Raw genomic sequence first — 15,708 nt, 5'->3', positions numbered from 1 at the left:
TGTGGGATATCAAAAAGATGGTAATGAGAACTACAACAGAAAGTCAATGCTTTAACAAGTGGGCATCTGCTTACTTCGTATTTAGTTATGCCTTAAAATAAAATAGTTTTCTATATCTCTAAAATTACGTTTTTAAGAAAATGGTTTTCTTATTTTGTATGACCGACTAAACTATTTTAAGATTTTGAAATCTTAAAAATATTGAAAAATACAGTTTTATATTCAATGATACATCTAAACTCGAGCATGTAGCAGAGTATGACGAATAAATATGATTCGTGAATATTCATTTCTGAACAAAATATATGGAATGAGAAATCAAATTATTATTGAAAAGCAATTTTTAAAGATAACGGCATATGTCCCTATATATATACCTACACACACGATATATATATATAATATATATATATATATATATATATATATATATATATATATATATATATATATATATATATATATATATATATGTGTGTGTGTGTGTGTGTGTGTGTGGTGTGTGTGTGTGTGTGTGGTAAGAGTTGGGATAAACTTGTTTATTGTCAAAATTTCTTCCATCATTAGAGCATAAAAAAATTTAAGTAAATGTAAATCAAAAATTAAAAAATCTACGAATTTCATATATATTCAATCGAACCCTCAAAAACTATCTGTAAATATATAATATAATCCAGTTTCAAATATTTTTAGATTACTTATTATTACCAATTGCCAAGCTACAACCCTAGTTGGAAAACCGGAATGCTATAAACCCAGGGGCTCCAACAGGGAAAATAGCCCAGCGAGGAAAGGAAAAAAAGGAAAAAAAATAAATATTTTGAGAATATTAAAATAAATATCGCCTACATAAACTACAAAAACTTTAACAAAACAAAAGGAAGAGAAATTAGATAGAATAGTGTGCCAGAGTGTACCCTCAAGCAAGAGAACTCTAACTCAAGATGGTGGAAGACCATGGTACAGAGGCTATGGTACTACCCAAGACTAGAGAACAATAGTATCCTTCTCCTAGAAGTGCTGCCTACCATAGATGCTTATATAAAAATAGTTCACAAAAGGATTACTCGCATAATGAAAAGTATTTATACTATAAATATACATAAAATAACCCCAAGAATACAAATGAGACCAGACATAAGGGACCCCCTCAAGAAACTAGGACGTAATGATTGCGTCATACAATTTATCAGTTACTCGAACCCAATGGTCATTGGGCCACTCGTTGACCCACGACAGCCCTCACAAGATGTCTCCCCCCTCCTCTATCTTGCGCTAAATCCATCCATGTACCCACTCCAATTCCCTCCCTGTCAAGATCTTCTTTGAGGCAGTTGGTATTTGTTTAGGCAGACGCGTGTCTTCAATTCCCACATTATGACCAGCTAATTGAATCATCCTTGAGTTTACAAGTTGGCTCATGTGGAGTCGTTGGATTTTATCTTTTATTTACCAATTTATCAGTTACCGAGATTTTTATCAATGTTTACATAAGAAAGGAACCTTTATCAATGTTTCCTACCGTATAGGCACAATCGGCCTGATAACATGCACTGCCCCAATATATGGTCAAGATATGAAGTCCTATGGAAAATACCATCGACACTCACGTTATCAGCCTTGAAAGATAAGTTGCTAAAAAAATATGTACTCTTATCTGGCCTATGGGGGCATTTGTACCAACGTCACTTTGAGGTCAAGTGGAATAAGGCTGTTGATTATCTCTGTTGATTCATTGAACTGGAAAACCCGAAAACTATTTCTGTAACCTCTCGAGTTATCAATGAGTGAATCAGATGTGTTTGGGTACATAATCCATCCATCTACCAAGGCACTTCCACCAATTTGTTTTTTTTTTTGGGGGGGGGGGGCGGGTTGGCCAAAATAAAAAAGAACAATATATTTCTATTATTATCTTTATCATTATTATTATTGTTACCAACTAAGCTACAACTCTAGTCCTGATTCCAGTCTGGCAGATTCACCACAACCCAAAGCTGTGGCCTGACCCTTTTAAATTTGACCCTGACAGGTGAGTAGTATTTAGGAAGCCTTTGTAGTTCTTTGGGACAGAACGGGGGTAAAATGTCAAAAGTTATGACTGAAAAATCATATTTTAAAAGGGATACAAGTACATGAACACACCTAACCAAAGGTTCCCCACTTAACCTAACCTAGGAGCTGTATCCTTACCTATCGGAGGGGCTTCGACCCACTGCAATCCCCTTAGACTGCCGTATCCTTGGCCTATCTTAAGACTAAGTCTCCACATTGTATTTACTTCCCAACTAGCTTCACTCTCGGCAAGGTAACACTAAATCATAATATTTCGTAAATCATAAAACAAGCTTCATATTATCATACTTCAAACCAAAATAAACAACAACTTCCTCATGAATAAAACCAATTTGACAAGTAATGGAAAGGTTTACATCTGTCCCAGTGAATTACATTCACCCCTTGGACAAAAAACACGAGTTTACATTATGAAGTAAAAGTTAGAAGTTGAATAAAAAGAAGGAAGAATAGAGGCAAGAATGGAGATAAAGAAGAAGGATATAATAAAATAAATTAAATAATACCTACAGTGCACTGCAGGCAGTGTACCGACAGCACTTTCCCATCACGGGGGCATGGTCACGAGAAAAAAAAAATGTACCAAGTGAGTGCGCACACTGTATATATATATATATATATATATATATATATATATATATATTATATACATTATATATATGTATATATATATATATATAATGTATATATGTAATATATATATATATATAATGTATATATATATATATATATATATATATATATATATATATATATATATATATATATATATTTATATATAATGTATATATAAACATATATAACAACAATACATTTTCAAATGTTTTTAGATTACTTATTATTATTATTATTATTATTATTATTATTATTATTTGATGTCTCACAGGATGTAGATACAGGAGAGGGGGTTCCCAGCCCCCTCGTCCCGTCCGTTTTAGTCGCCTCTTACGACACGCAGGGATAACGTTGGTGCTATTCTAATTTTTATATGCCCCCGCGGCCACAGGGGGTAGCAGCGGTAGGGGGTTTCAGCATTATGAAGCTTCATCTGTGGTGGATAATGTGGGAGGGTGGGCTGTGGCACCCTAGCAGTACCAGCTGAACTCGGTTGAGTCCCTTGTTAGGCTGGAGGAACGTAGAGAGTAGAGGTCCCCTTTTTTGTTTTGTTTCATTTGTTGATGTCGGCTACCCCCCAAAATTGGGGGAAGTGCCTTGGTATATGTATGTATGTATTATTATTATTAATTGCCAAACTACAACCCTAGTTGGAAAAGCAGAATGCTATAAGCCCAGGGGCTCCAACAGGGAAAATAGCTCAGTGAGGAAAGGAAAAATAGGAAAAAATAAATATTTTTAAGAATATTAAAATAAATATCTCCTAAATAAACTATAAAAACTTTAACAAAACAAGAGGAAGAGAAATTAAATAGAATAGTGTGCCCGAGTGTATCTTCAAGCAAGATAACTCTACCCCAAGATAGTGGAAAGACCATGGTACAGAGGCTATGGGCACTACCCAAAGACTAGAGAACAATGGTGTCCCTCTCCTAGAAGAGCTGCTTACCATAGCTAAAGAGTCTCTTCTACCCTTACCAAGAGGAAAGTAGCCACGAAACAATTACAGTGCAGTAGTTAACCCCTTTGGTAAAGAAGAATTGTTTGGTAATCTCAGTGTTGTTAGGTGTATGAGGACAGAGGAGAATCTGTAAAGAATTTGCCAGACTATTCGGTGTATGTGTAGGCAAAGGGAAAGTGAACCGTAACCAAAGAGAAGGATCCAACGTAGTACTATCTGGCCAGTCAATGGACCCCATAACTCTCTAGTGGTAGTATCTCAACGGGTGGCTGGTGAATTGGAAAATCTTATAATATTTCTTTATAAATTAGTTTATATAAGAAATTTCTAATTTAATGTTGTTCCTGTTCTTCAGATATTCTATTTTCATCGTTCAATACTTCTCCAGTAGTTTATTTATTTGCTGGTTTTCTTTCTTCACTGGGCTACTTTTCCTTCTTGGAGCCCTTGGGCTTTAGCATCCAGCTTTTCCAACTTGGGTTGTAGCTTAGCAAATAATAATAATAATAAAAATAATAACAATAATAATAAATAATAATAATAATAAATAATGATAATAATCATAATAATAATTAATAATAATAATAATCATATTAAATAATAGTAATAACAATAATAATAATAATAAATAATAATAATAAAAAATAATAAATAATAATAATAATAATAATAATAATAATAATAATAATAATACATATACCAAGGCACTTCCTCCAATTTTTTGGGGGGTAGCCGACATCAACAAATGAAACAAAAACAAAAAGGGGCCCTCTACTCTCTACGTTCCTCCAGCCTAACAAGGGACTCAACCGAGTTCAGATGGTACTGCTAGGGTGCCACAGCCCACCCTCCCACATTATCCACCACAGACGAAGCTTCATAATGCTGAATCCCCTACTGCTAATAATAATAATAATAATAATAATAATAATAATACGTGCATAGGGAAAAGCAAAACTTTGTCCCCAACACACGTACCTTTCCTACATTCAAATATTAAGATACAAATGGAATGTAATATAAAATTCACTAAAATTCGGATAAAAGTACCATGAGAATATCAATGTCTGGCTCAAAGCGAGACACTTTGCGAAATCATCGTACACTGTTTGGTTGTCATCTATAGAGTAGGTACAACGTTCGAGATAAACCCCTAAGCCCACTTCAACCTATTTTAATTGAGTTTAGTGGCACCAGTGGGCTTCTAACCTTAGCAGCGGATCTTTGAAGAGGGAACACAAGAGGGACAAGCAGTAGAAGACCAGGGACTCGAGCTTTCCAGGTTAGAATTACACCGAGTGCTTGGACGAGACTAGACAGCTCATCTCGAGAACAACTTGATAGAAAAGAAAGGTGATCAAATCAATCTCTTTCCAGTGTTACAAATGAAGATCCCCCCCCTCTCTCTCTCTCTCTCTCTCTCTCTCTCTCTCTCTCTCTCTCTCTCTCTCTCTCTCTCTCTCTCTCCACAAGCAAATTGAATTATTTAACAAAGGGCTGATTGAAATAACTAAGTGCCAATCTCTCTCTCTCTCTCTCTCTCTCTCTCTCCTCTCTCTCTCTCTCTCTCTCTCTCTCTCTCCATACAAATTGAATTATTTAAAGCGTTGATTGCAATAACTAAGTGCCAATCTCTCTCTCTCTCTCTCTCTCTCTCTCTCTCTCTCTCTCTCTCTCTCTCTCTCTCTCTCTCTCTCTCTCTCCACAAGCAAATTGAATTATTTAACAAAGGGCTGATTGAAATAACTAAGTGCCAATCTCTCTCTCTCTCTCTCTCTCTCTCTCTCTCTCTCTCTCTCTCTCTCTCTCTCTCTCTCTCTCTCTCTCTCTCTCTCTCTCACACACACACACAGAGTCAGTGGAAAAGACTATCGTCATTTATACGTGGATGTCACTGGTTGCAGACATATAAAGGTAAAGAGACTGAACATAAAGATGTAAGAAAGGAATGTATGGTAGGCTATAGCCTACATATTAGGTTACCGAAATCTATTTAAAGCTTTTGCAATAGAAGGGGCCATGCATTTATTAGTATTTATCAAGCAAGTTTACTAATTTGGTATGAGAAAGTAGGTCTGGTGAAAGAGTTTGAAAGTGTCCGCTAGAAAAGCCAGTAGAGACTGAATGTGAGTAAGGGCAAATGGATTGGTTAGCACTTATGATTTTTAGCTAAATGACCCAGTGCTGGGGCCTGTGAGGCCAATCAGTACCATAGGGAAACGTGGGGAATATCCTGTTGTTACTCTGTGAAGTAAAAGTTGTTAAGCAAGAGGGAAGAAAGGAATCAGAATTGGAGGTGAAGAGAGTGCTGCTTGGGGCTCTACTCCTCTACAGGTAAATGGATTCCTGGGAGATGGGTGAACAAATGGTACTATAGATGATGGAAGAAGGAAAAATGTTGTTTCATTGAAACCTCAAAGCGAATATAGCATATAATGGCAAGAGGAAAGAAGAGGGGAGTCACAAAATAGGCAAAGCAAGGAAAGGTAGCGGGACATGTGCAGAAGACTGTTGTGATACTACCGCTAGAGAGTTATGGCGTCCTTTGACCGGCCAGACAGTGTTACATTGGATCCCGCTCTCTGGTTACGGTTCATTTTTTCCTTTGCCTACATATACACCGAATAGTCTGGTCCATTCTTTCCACATTCTCCTCTGTCCTCAAACACCCGACAACACTTGAGATTACCAAACAATTCTTCTTCGCTCAAGGGGTTAACTACTGCAATGTAGTTGTTCAGTGATTACTTTCCTCCTAGTAAGGGTAGAAGAGACCCTTCAGTTTATAATTACTATTATTATTATTATTATTATTATTATTATTATTATTATTATTATTATTTGCTGAGCTAAAACCCTAGTTGGAAAAGCAAGATGCTATAAGACCAGGGGCCCCAACAGGGAAATTAGCCCAGTGAGGAAAGGGAACGTGGGAAAACAAAATATTTCAAGAACAGAAACAGCATTAAAATAAATATTTCCTATATTACCTATAAAAAACTTTAACAAAACAAGAGAAAGAGAAATTAGATAGAATAGTGTGCCCTAGTGTACCCTCAAACAAGAGAAGTCTACCCAAAGACAGTGGTAGACCATGGTACAGAGGCTATGGCACTACCCAAGAATAGAGAACAATGGTTTGATTTGGAGTGTCCTTCCCTTAGAAGAACTGCTTACCATAGCTAAAGAGTCTCTTCTACCCTTACCCTTATGAGGAAAGTAGCCACTGAACAATTACAGTGCAGTAATTAACCCCTTGGGTGAATAATAATTATTCTTTTATTATCATTATTATAAACATTCCCTGTTAGTGGAAATGTCTTAATGTTTTACACATGCTAACATTTGTATCTGTGTGTTGGCTCATAATTTTTAAAATTTTTCTTCTTCTTCACAGGCATGATTGCGTAGCTTCTTGCACACTTTGATCAAGATCAGCCCCAAGTTATAAGCATTTGACAAAATGATTCTAGAAATGCTGTCAAGTCTCGGGTCGTTGCTATGGACGGGGATGACCCAATACACCCTGACAATTTTTACAGCAACATTCATCCTTTACGTTATTAACTGGGTGCGTGTCCGAAAGCGCGAGCACTCGCTTTTTCAGCGACTGGGTATACCTCATGTAAAACCACACATTCTCCATGGTAGCATGCGTACCCTAACAGAGAACACTATAGCCACAGAGGTCATCGGGAAATGGCTGGAGGAGTACGGCAATATCTTTGGGTATTATGTGGGTGCCAAACCTTTCATTGTTGTCAGGGACTTGGAACTTGTCAGGCAAGTGCTGGTAAAGGATTTCCACAACTTCTCCAATCGACCAAAGTTCCTAATGGAGATAGAGCCTTTCATCAGCTCCATAGTCGGTCTAAGGGGCCAGAGGTGGAAGGAAGTCCGGTCCACTTTAACGCCAACCTTTTCGATGGCAAAAATGAAATTGGCGATTGGTAGTATTAATAACAAGGTTACTGAGCTCCTAGAGATCGTGTCAGAACATAACACGAAGAAGAAGCCACTAGAATGGTATAGCGCTTTCCAAGGGCTCACTCTGGATGTCATATGTGATGCTGTCTTGGCCCTGAAGAGCAATTGCCAGAGGGACCAAGATGACGATCTGGTTCTCTCATCAACTCGGAATTTCATTAGAAATGCAGTTAACCCAATCACCTACCTCCTGAATTGTATTCCCGAATTTCTCGAAGTCTTAAGTTTCTTTTACAAGAAGCTCTCCTTGTCGGGTCGCATGACGAAGATGATTGTGTCTCACTTGAAGACAGTTCTGACATTGAGAAGGAAAAATAAGTCCATGAAGAGCACTGATCTCCTGCAGATCATGATAGACGCAGCAGAATCACAGCCAGGTTCAGATACCAAAGGCACGGACATTCAGAACGGAAAGGCACCTGCTATGGGTGTAAAGTATATGTTAGACAAAGAGATCATCGCTAATGCCTGGACGTTTTTGATCGCCGGTTTCGACACGACCGCAAACTCCCTGACAAGTACAGCCTATCTGCTGGCCTGCAACCCTGACATACAGGAGAAGGTTTACATAGAACTCTGCGAGCACATTCAGGTGAGTCTTGACTCTAATTGATATTTTGGCATTGGCTACTGATGCACTCTTCAAACTTTTCCTTTACCCATCATTGCCCTCATCTTTACTGGGTCTTGTTCCAAACATATCAACAATTTTCATCTGGTTACATATTCTTATGCATATTTCACTTTAGATAAGTGTAGGACGTCTTTCTCTCTCCCTCTCTAGCATCTTAAAAAGAAACCAACCACACTAACATAACACACAAAAATTTTAACTTTGAAATAAGATTTTGTTTCCGTTTGTAAGCACGTGCAAGGAAGAATGTGTACATAGTTGATTCTTTGATAGTTAGTTACAAAATGTACAGTAAATTCCTTATGAAAACAAAATCAGGTCTGCAGAGTATAGAAAACCATCTACTTATTAGATTAAGTATTACCGCTTGGCAGTACATAGGAGCTTGATGTTTTGCTTTTTTTTTTTTGAGAGCAAAGCGAGTGCATGGCGGAACAAAACCATTAGAATCTATCAAAATATTACTGAAATCTAATGGTTTTTGCTCAGCCGTAAGCCCACTTCACTTGCAAAAAAAGAAAAACATCAAACTCCTATGTACTGAAAAGCAAGCCGTAATGTAGTATATATTTAATGGTATTTATTGCTGTCATATCAAAATTTAAAAGGCTACACGGCTATTTATTCCATACAAGAATAAAACAAGTGGTAAGACTTGTATCATCAGAACACTTCGGGACTTCAACCCCCATCATCAGGCTCAGAATAGAAGTAATAAAATCATGAATGCATAAATGCAATTGAAATTCTGCAAAGCGAAAATCTACTTTGTTTTTAATTTTTTTTTTTAGTTCAAAATAAAAGTAAAAGTAACAAAATGCAAATGAGACCAAGGATAACGACCCCTCGAGAAACTAGGACGTAATGATTGCGTCATACAATTTATCAGTTACTCTACTCCATTGGTCTTTGGGCCACTCGTTGACCCACGACCGCCCTCCCAAGACGTCTCCACACTCCTTTATCTGGCGCTAAATCCATCCATGTACCCACTCCAATTCCCTGCCTGTCATGATCCTCCTTAAGGCATCTATTCCAATTCTTTCTAGGTCTTCCCAAAGGTCTCCATCCCATGACTTCAGCAGTTAGCATTTGTTTAGGTATACGCGTGTCTTCCATTCCCACAATATGACCAGCTAATTGAATCCTCCTTGACCTCACAACTTAGCTGATATGGAGTTGTTTGATTCGATTTCTTACTTCCCAATTAATCAGTTACTTGGGTTTTTATCAATGATTACAGAACAAAGGAACCTTCATCGATAAGTCTTTTGAGGTATAAACACAATAGGCTTGATAACATGCCCTGCCCCAATATATGCTTTAGATATGAAGTCCTAGGAAAAGACTATCGACACTCACGTTATCAGTTTTGAAAGATAAGTTGTTTAAAAAACAGTATGTAATTTACCTCTTATCTGGCCTATGGGTGCATTTGTACCAACGGCAATCATAGTTCAAGTGGAATAAGGCTGTTTATTATCTCTGCAGATTCACTGAACTGGGAAACCTGAGGAATCTCTCGAATTATCACTTTGTGATTCAGCTGTGGGGTTCCATAATACATTATTATTATTATCATTATCATCATCATCATCATTATCATTATCATTATGATTATCATTGTGATTCAGCTGTGGGGTTCCATAATACATTACTATTATTATCCTTATCATTATCACTATTATTATTATTATTAGCTAAGCTACAACACTAGTTGGAAAAGCAGGATACTATAAACCAAAGGGCATAAACAGGGAAAAATGGCCTGGAGACAAAAGGAAATAAGGAAATAAATGAACTACAAGAGTAATGAGCAATTAAAAGAGAATATTTTAAGAACAGTAACAGCATTAAAATAGATCTTTCTTGCATAAACTATGAAAAGAGATTTATCTCAGCCTGTTCAATATGAAAACATTCACTGCAAAACCGATTCAACTACCTGATTAGGAAGATCATTCCACAACTTGGTCACAGCTGGTATAAATCTGCTAGAATACTGTGTGGAATTGAGCCTCATGATGAGGAAGGCATGACTATAGGAATTAACTGCATACCTAGTATTACGAACAGGATGGTACTGTCTGGGAAGATCTGAATGCAAAAGACGGTCAGAACTACGCAAAATCTTATGCAACATACATAACCAACTAACTGAACGATGATGCCTAAGAGATCAATATCTAGAATAGGCATAAGATATGGTTACCGAGTCTCTCCATGTTTGGAAAATAAACTGGAACAATTTCTGTAATCACTCATTATTTCTCCCCTGGATTATTTAGTCGGATGGTGGGAAATTGCTGATCTCAAGTACTAAGTTTACATGCCTTTACGTTATTCATAATTGCTTCTTCGCCTCTCGTATTCTTCACAAATTCTATCTAGACATCCTCGTCGCCATAGAGTATTAGATCCAAACGATAGAATACACGATGGCACCTCGAACCTATGCTTGCTGTATAGAGCAAAATCTCCCACAACAGAATATGAATCTATTTCAGATCGCACTTACATGTCTTTGGCAAATTTGGATGTATTTAATTTTCGAATTTAAATATATTTATCTATCAAATTCAGATATATTTCAATGGAGCTAGGATTATCAACAAAGTAGCTCCTATCCTATTTGCTTATATTAATGATGCTCACTTTCATCACCAATGTTTTTTACCAGTATTGAATAGATTACCTCCTGCACCATAAACCCTATAGATTTCAACTCAACTCATCCAATCATAAGCCATTTTTTAGATCCAGGGCATGCACATATTGTTTAACACTCATTTAATTTTTCAATAATTGCCCGTTTTGCTTCTCCACCCAGGATGGATACGAAGATGTCGCCTACGAAACCGTACACAAACTGAAATACCTAAACCAGGTCTTCTCCGAAACCCTGAGATACTATCCGCCTGTGGTCACCTTCATCTCCAGGGATACAAACGCAGATTATCAAGTGAGCGAAGAGTTCGTCAGACATTTCTTTGACGAACAAACATACGTTGTGTCTCTTTGAACTTAACTTTTGGTTATAAACCTTAATTAAATGGTTTTTTATATAAATATAGATTATACTTAGTATATTTAGTTACTTGAAGAGAGATACTACATTAATTTCAAGCAAATTCTTTGCCTTATAACTTTTTTTTTATCTTAATATCAACAGTTAGGAGAATACCTCATTCCCAAAGGCACCACTGTCATGATTCCAATCTGGCAGATTCACCATGACCCAAATCTGTGGCCTGACCCTTTTAAATTTGACCCTGAGAGGTGAGTAGTATTAAGTTTTTGGATATACGGCGCATGAACTGTGAGGCTATATGCCACCATTCTTGGACAAAACCATCAAGTTTAGAATATAAATTTAGAGGAGGTTAGATGCAAAGAGGGAAGAATTGAAGCAAGAATGGATGTTTTTGTGGTCTATTGGAAACACTCCTGTCTGGGGCTTGCCAGACTGGGGTTCTAAACTTGTCTACAACCAAACTAAGGATGAGCCAAGGATGGGGGGATAATCTTGTAAGTGTTCTGGGATTCAATTCACTTTCGGCCAATATTATCTCAGCAGTTATTTCATTATATCCAGGGGCTTTCCATCTCTTGAGTTTTTTAATGATAGCTTCGATTTCAAACACACTGAATTCCTTCATGGACACATCAATATCTTCCTCTGCTTCAGGTATAGCAATCATATTATTCCCTTTATATCTCCTATTCATGACCTCACCAAAGTGTTGCATCCAACGTTGCCTTTCTTCATCTTCTATTGTGATAACAGATCAATCCTCTTTTTGATGGGCGTATGCTTCTTCTTCTATGCCCCTGTCGAGATTTCATTATTAATTCTATGAGCAATTCTTTCACCATAGCCACTCCCTAACTTCATAGCCTTGTCATCCTCATCTGCTTTTCTGTCTAAATATTCTCTCCAGTCATTCCTGGATTTTCTTTTGACCTCATTACCAATACTGGAATGCTTAGCATGCTCTATCTTGCAATTTCCATTACTTCCTCGAAAACTTTCAACAATCAATTTCTGTTTGTCTCCTTCTTATTGTATCTCAAGTATCATTTGATATCCATATGTTCTTAATATCACAACATTAATCGTTAATTGTCTGCTCTTCATCTCTTAAAGTCTCCAAGACTGCAAATAGATTTATACATTCAATTACAAAGGTTTCACTGTGTTCATCTTCTAGAAACTTAGTTGTATCAACCTAGGTATTCTATCTACATTTCTGTTGTGTGCTTTCAGTTTTAATTAGTGTGGAAATGAGGAGATGGTGATCACTGCAAATATCTGAACCTCTATAGCTTCTTGCATTTCTCAGAGTCCTCCTTCTCTCCTTATTAATAGCTATGAGATCTATTTGATTCCTGTAATTTCCACATGGTGAAGTCCATGTATATTTGAGGAAGTCCTTGCGCTGGAAAAGAGTACCTCCAATAACAAGATTGTTTGCTGAACAAAACGTATGCAATGTGCTTCATTTTCATTTGCAACTTCGCCAAAACCATCTACAAACATCACATTACTTCCAACTTTAGCATTGAGGTCACCAATCAAAATTTTTTATATCTCTCTCTGGGATCTCATTTATTATAGTCTGCAATTCTTCATAGCATTTATCTTTCCTTTCATCAGGGGAATCATTTGTTGGTGCATAGCAAACTATAACACTCATATTGCCCTGCTTTGATTTAAACTTTGCAAGTAACAATTTTCTATTTACAGCTCTCCACTCAGTTAATGCCTTTTCTGCTCTTGTCGTCGTCATAATTCCTACCCCTTCACTTCCAACTCTATCTGTTCTTACTGAATATATATATATATATATATATATATATATATATATATATATATATATATATATATATATATATTGCCTTGGTCTGTAATTTCTTTACCAATCACCTTACATGTTTCACTTCGGGCTAAGATATCCAAACTATATTTCATAAATTCACTCTCTACTTGCTGTAACTTCATAAACTGATTCATGGTTCTAACAATCCAATTACCAATTTTCAATTTTTCTTTAGTATTTATAAACCAGGAGATTCTCAGCACCCCACTATGCCCGGGAATGGGGCCCATTCTATCATTTTCTCTTTCCATAGACTGACTAAATCCATAGAGGATTCATTGGCTACATCAAAGGATAGCCAGTTTCTTGTGATCTGCAGTCCCTTTCTAAGACAAGTGACCCCTGTCGGTCCATACTAATTCCAGTAAGATCATCCGCCAGGCATTAGGAGTAGAAGCCTAAAAGACATATTGTCTATCGCCTTAAACTCAATCCGCCATCCTGATGCCAGTGACTTTACCGAGTTTTAGGGGGGCATTTCCTCCACATCTAAAGTTCTCGTTACTCCACCAGGCTGCTCATATGATTATAAAACAGTTAGCAAACATGGATTGCTAAGATATACTGCCTAGCACGGTTAACATTGTCACTCCCTGAAACTTATGAAACAACAGGTGTTAACATTTGCTATTTTGAACATTAACAAACATCGAGCATGTATGGGCATGAGAGTTTGAAATCGACAGAGAGAGAGAGAGAGAGAGAGAGAGAGAGAGAGAGAGAGAGACTCGGTGACACAATATCTATCTTTCAGATTTTCCCCGGAAGCAATAGCATCTGAAGTAAGGCATCCGATGTCCTACATCCCCTTCGGAGCCGGACCGAGGAGTTGCCCAGGTCTTCGTTTTGCCCAACTTGAGGCCAAGATCGCACTAGCCAGGCTGATCAGGACACACAGGTGGGTTCTTAAAGCATCATCATCATCTCCTCCTACGACTATTGATGCAAAGCGCCTCGGTTAGAATTCGCTAGTCATTTCTATCTTGAGCTTTTAAACCAATACTTCTCCACTCATCAACTCCTACTTCGCGCTGCATAGTCCTCAGCCCTGTAGGACTTGGGTCTTCTAACTCTTCTAGTGCCTTGTAGAGCCCAGTTGAAAGTTTGGTGAACTAGTCTCTCTTGGGGAGTGTGAAGAGCATGCCCAAACCATCTCCATCCACCCATCACCATGATGTCATCCCCATATGGCAATCTAATAATCTCCTATATTTTCATTTCTAATCCTGTCCTCTCAATCTGCCATTCAACTCCCAATATTGTTCTGAGGGACTTGTTCTCAAATCTACAAAATCTGTTGGATACCGTTTCCTTGTCATACCACGACTCATGTCCATACAGTAACACTGATCTCACTAAACTGATATATAGCCGAATTTTTATATGTAATTTCAGACGATTTGATTTCAAAATTTTACTTACCCTAGCCATTGTCTGACTTGCTTTTTTCAATTCTTCAGTAAACTTAAATTCTAAAGTTCCTGTGTAAGAGAACAGTTCCTAAATACTTAAATGATTCAACCTCATTAATCCTTCCAAGGATATTTCCTCTTCCACTGCATATTGCGTTCTCATCATCTGTCTTTTCTTTCAACCTCATGTGATATTTTATGCATTCTGGTAAACAAGCTTTGAAAGTCCTGTGGTGTTCTGCTAATAAGGACAGCGTCATCAGAATATTGTAAGTCAACTAATTTATTTTAATGTTTCTGTTCTTAGAATATTTTATTTTTCCTTGTTTCCTTTCCTCACTGGGCTATTTTCCCTGTTGGGAGTCCTGGGCTTATAGCATCCTGCTTTTCCAACTAGGGTTGTAGCTTAGCAAGTAATACTACTACTACTACTACTACTACTAATAATAATAATAATAATGATAATGATAATAATCCTTCTCCACCATCCCCAACTATTCTATGCATTACAAAATCCATGAGGAGGATAAACAACATAAGTGACAACACATTCCCTTGGAGTACTCCACTATTCACTGGGAATTCATTTGATAAGACTCCACTAACATTAACTTTGCACTTACTATGCTCATTAACAGACTTAATCAAATGTACATATTTAAACACGTTTTTTTCTTCAGGGGAGACTTTCTCTGTTGCTTTCAACTACTGTGATTACATCGTTTAATTACCCTGTTCGTAATACTAGGTATGCAATCGAAGAAAATTTTCCAGTATATTTTTAGACATAGAGAAGCTCATTAACCACATCTTATTCCTGATCTAGATATTAATAATTATTCCCTTTTCGGGTTGCGATAAGAAAAAATCAATTACTCCAGGACTGAAGAGGATCCAGGTATGGGTGACAAAGTCCGCTTTACGGCGTCTCGTCCGGGCTTCGGACTCCTGCCACGGTCGTCGTGGTGCTTTCATCCTTTCCCATCCCTCCTATCATCATCCTTATTTAACCTTACCACTTTCTCATATATAATCTTACAACCTTCACATCCTTATCACACTTTCTCATATATAACCTTACAACCTTCACGTCCTTATCCCACTTTCTCATATATAACCTTACAACCTTAACATCCTTATCCC

The 15,708-nt window shown here is 37.2% G+C and overlaps 2 protein-coding genes across 2 annotated transcripts in view; one reads left to right on the top strand and one right to left on the bottom strand.

Moving 5' to 3' along the window:
- Positions 1 to 15,708, bottom strand: part of app (Palmitoyltransferase app) — a 101,667-nt gene that overhangs the window by 72,635 nt on the left and 13,324 nt on the right. The gene's annotated exons all lie outside the window — the stretch shown is intronic.
- Positions 4,877 to 15,708, top strand: part of LOC137637875 (cytochrome P450 6a8-like) — a 13,655-nt gene continuing 2,823 nt past the window's right edge. The window contains exons 1-5 of the mRNA XM_068369984.1: positions 4,877 to 5,005; positions 7,050 to 8,231; positions 11,104 to 11,235; positions 11,446 to 11,552; positions 13,908 to 14,051. Of these exons, the coding sequence (XP_068226085.1) occupies positions 7,116 to 8,231; positions 11,104 to 11,235; positions 11,446 to 11,552; positions 13,908 to 14,051 (1,499 nt within the window). The 5' untranslated portion in view covers positions 4,877 to 5,005; positions 7,050 to 7,115. The remainder of the gene's footprint in view (positions 5,006 to 7,049; positions 8,232 to 11,103; positions 11,236 to 11,445; positions 11,553 to 13,907; positions 14,052 to 15,708) is intronic.

Source organism: Palaemon carinicauda, chromosome 3 (genome assembly GCF_036898095.1).
Source record: "Palaemon carinicauda isolate YSFRI2023 chromosome 3, ASM3689809v2, whole genome shotgun sequence".
Classification (NCBI taxonomy): domain Eukaryota; kingdom Metazoa; phylum Arthropoda; class Malacostraca; order Decapoda; family Palaemonidae; genus Palaemon; species Palaemon carinicauda.
This window is presented reverse-complemented; position numbering and strand designations above follow the sequence as displayed.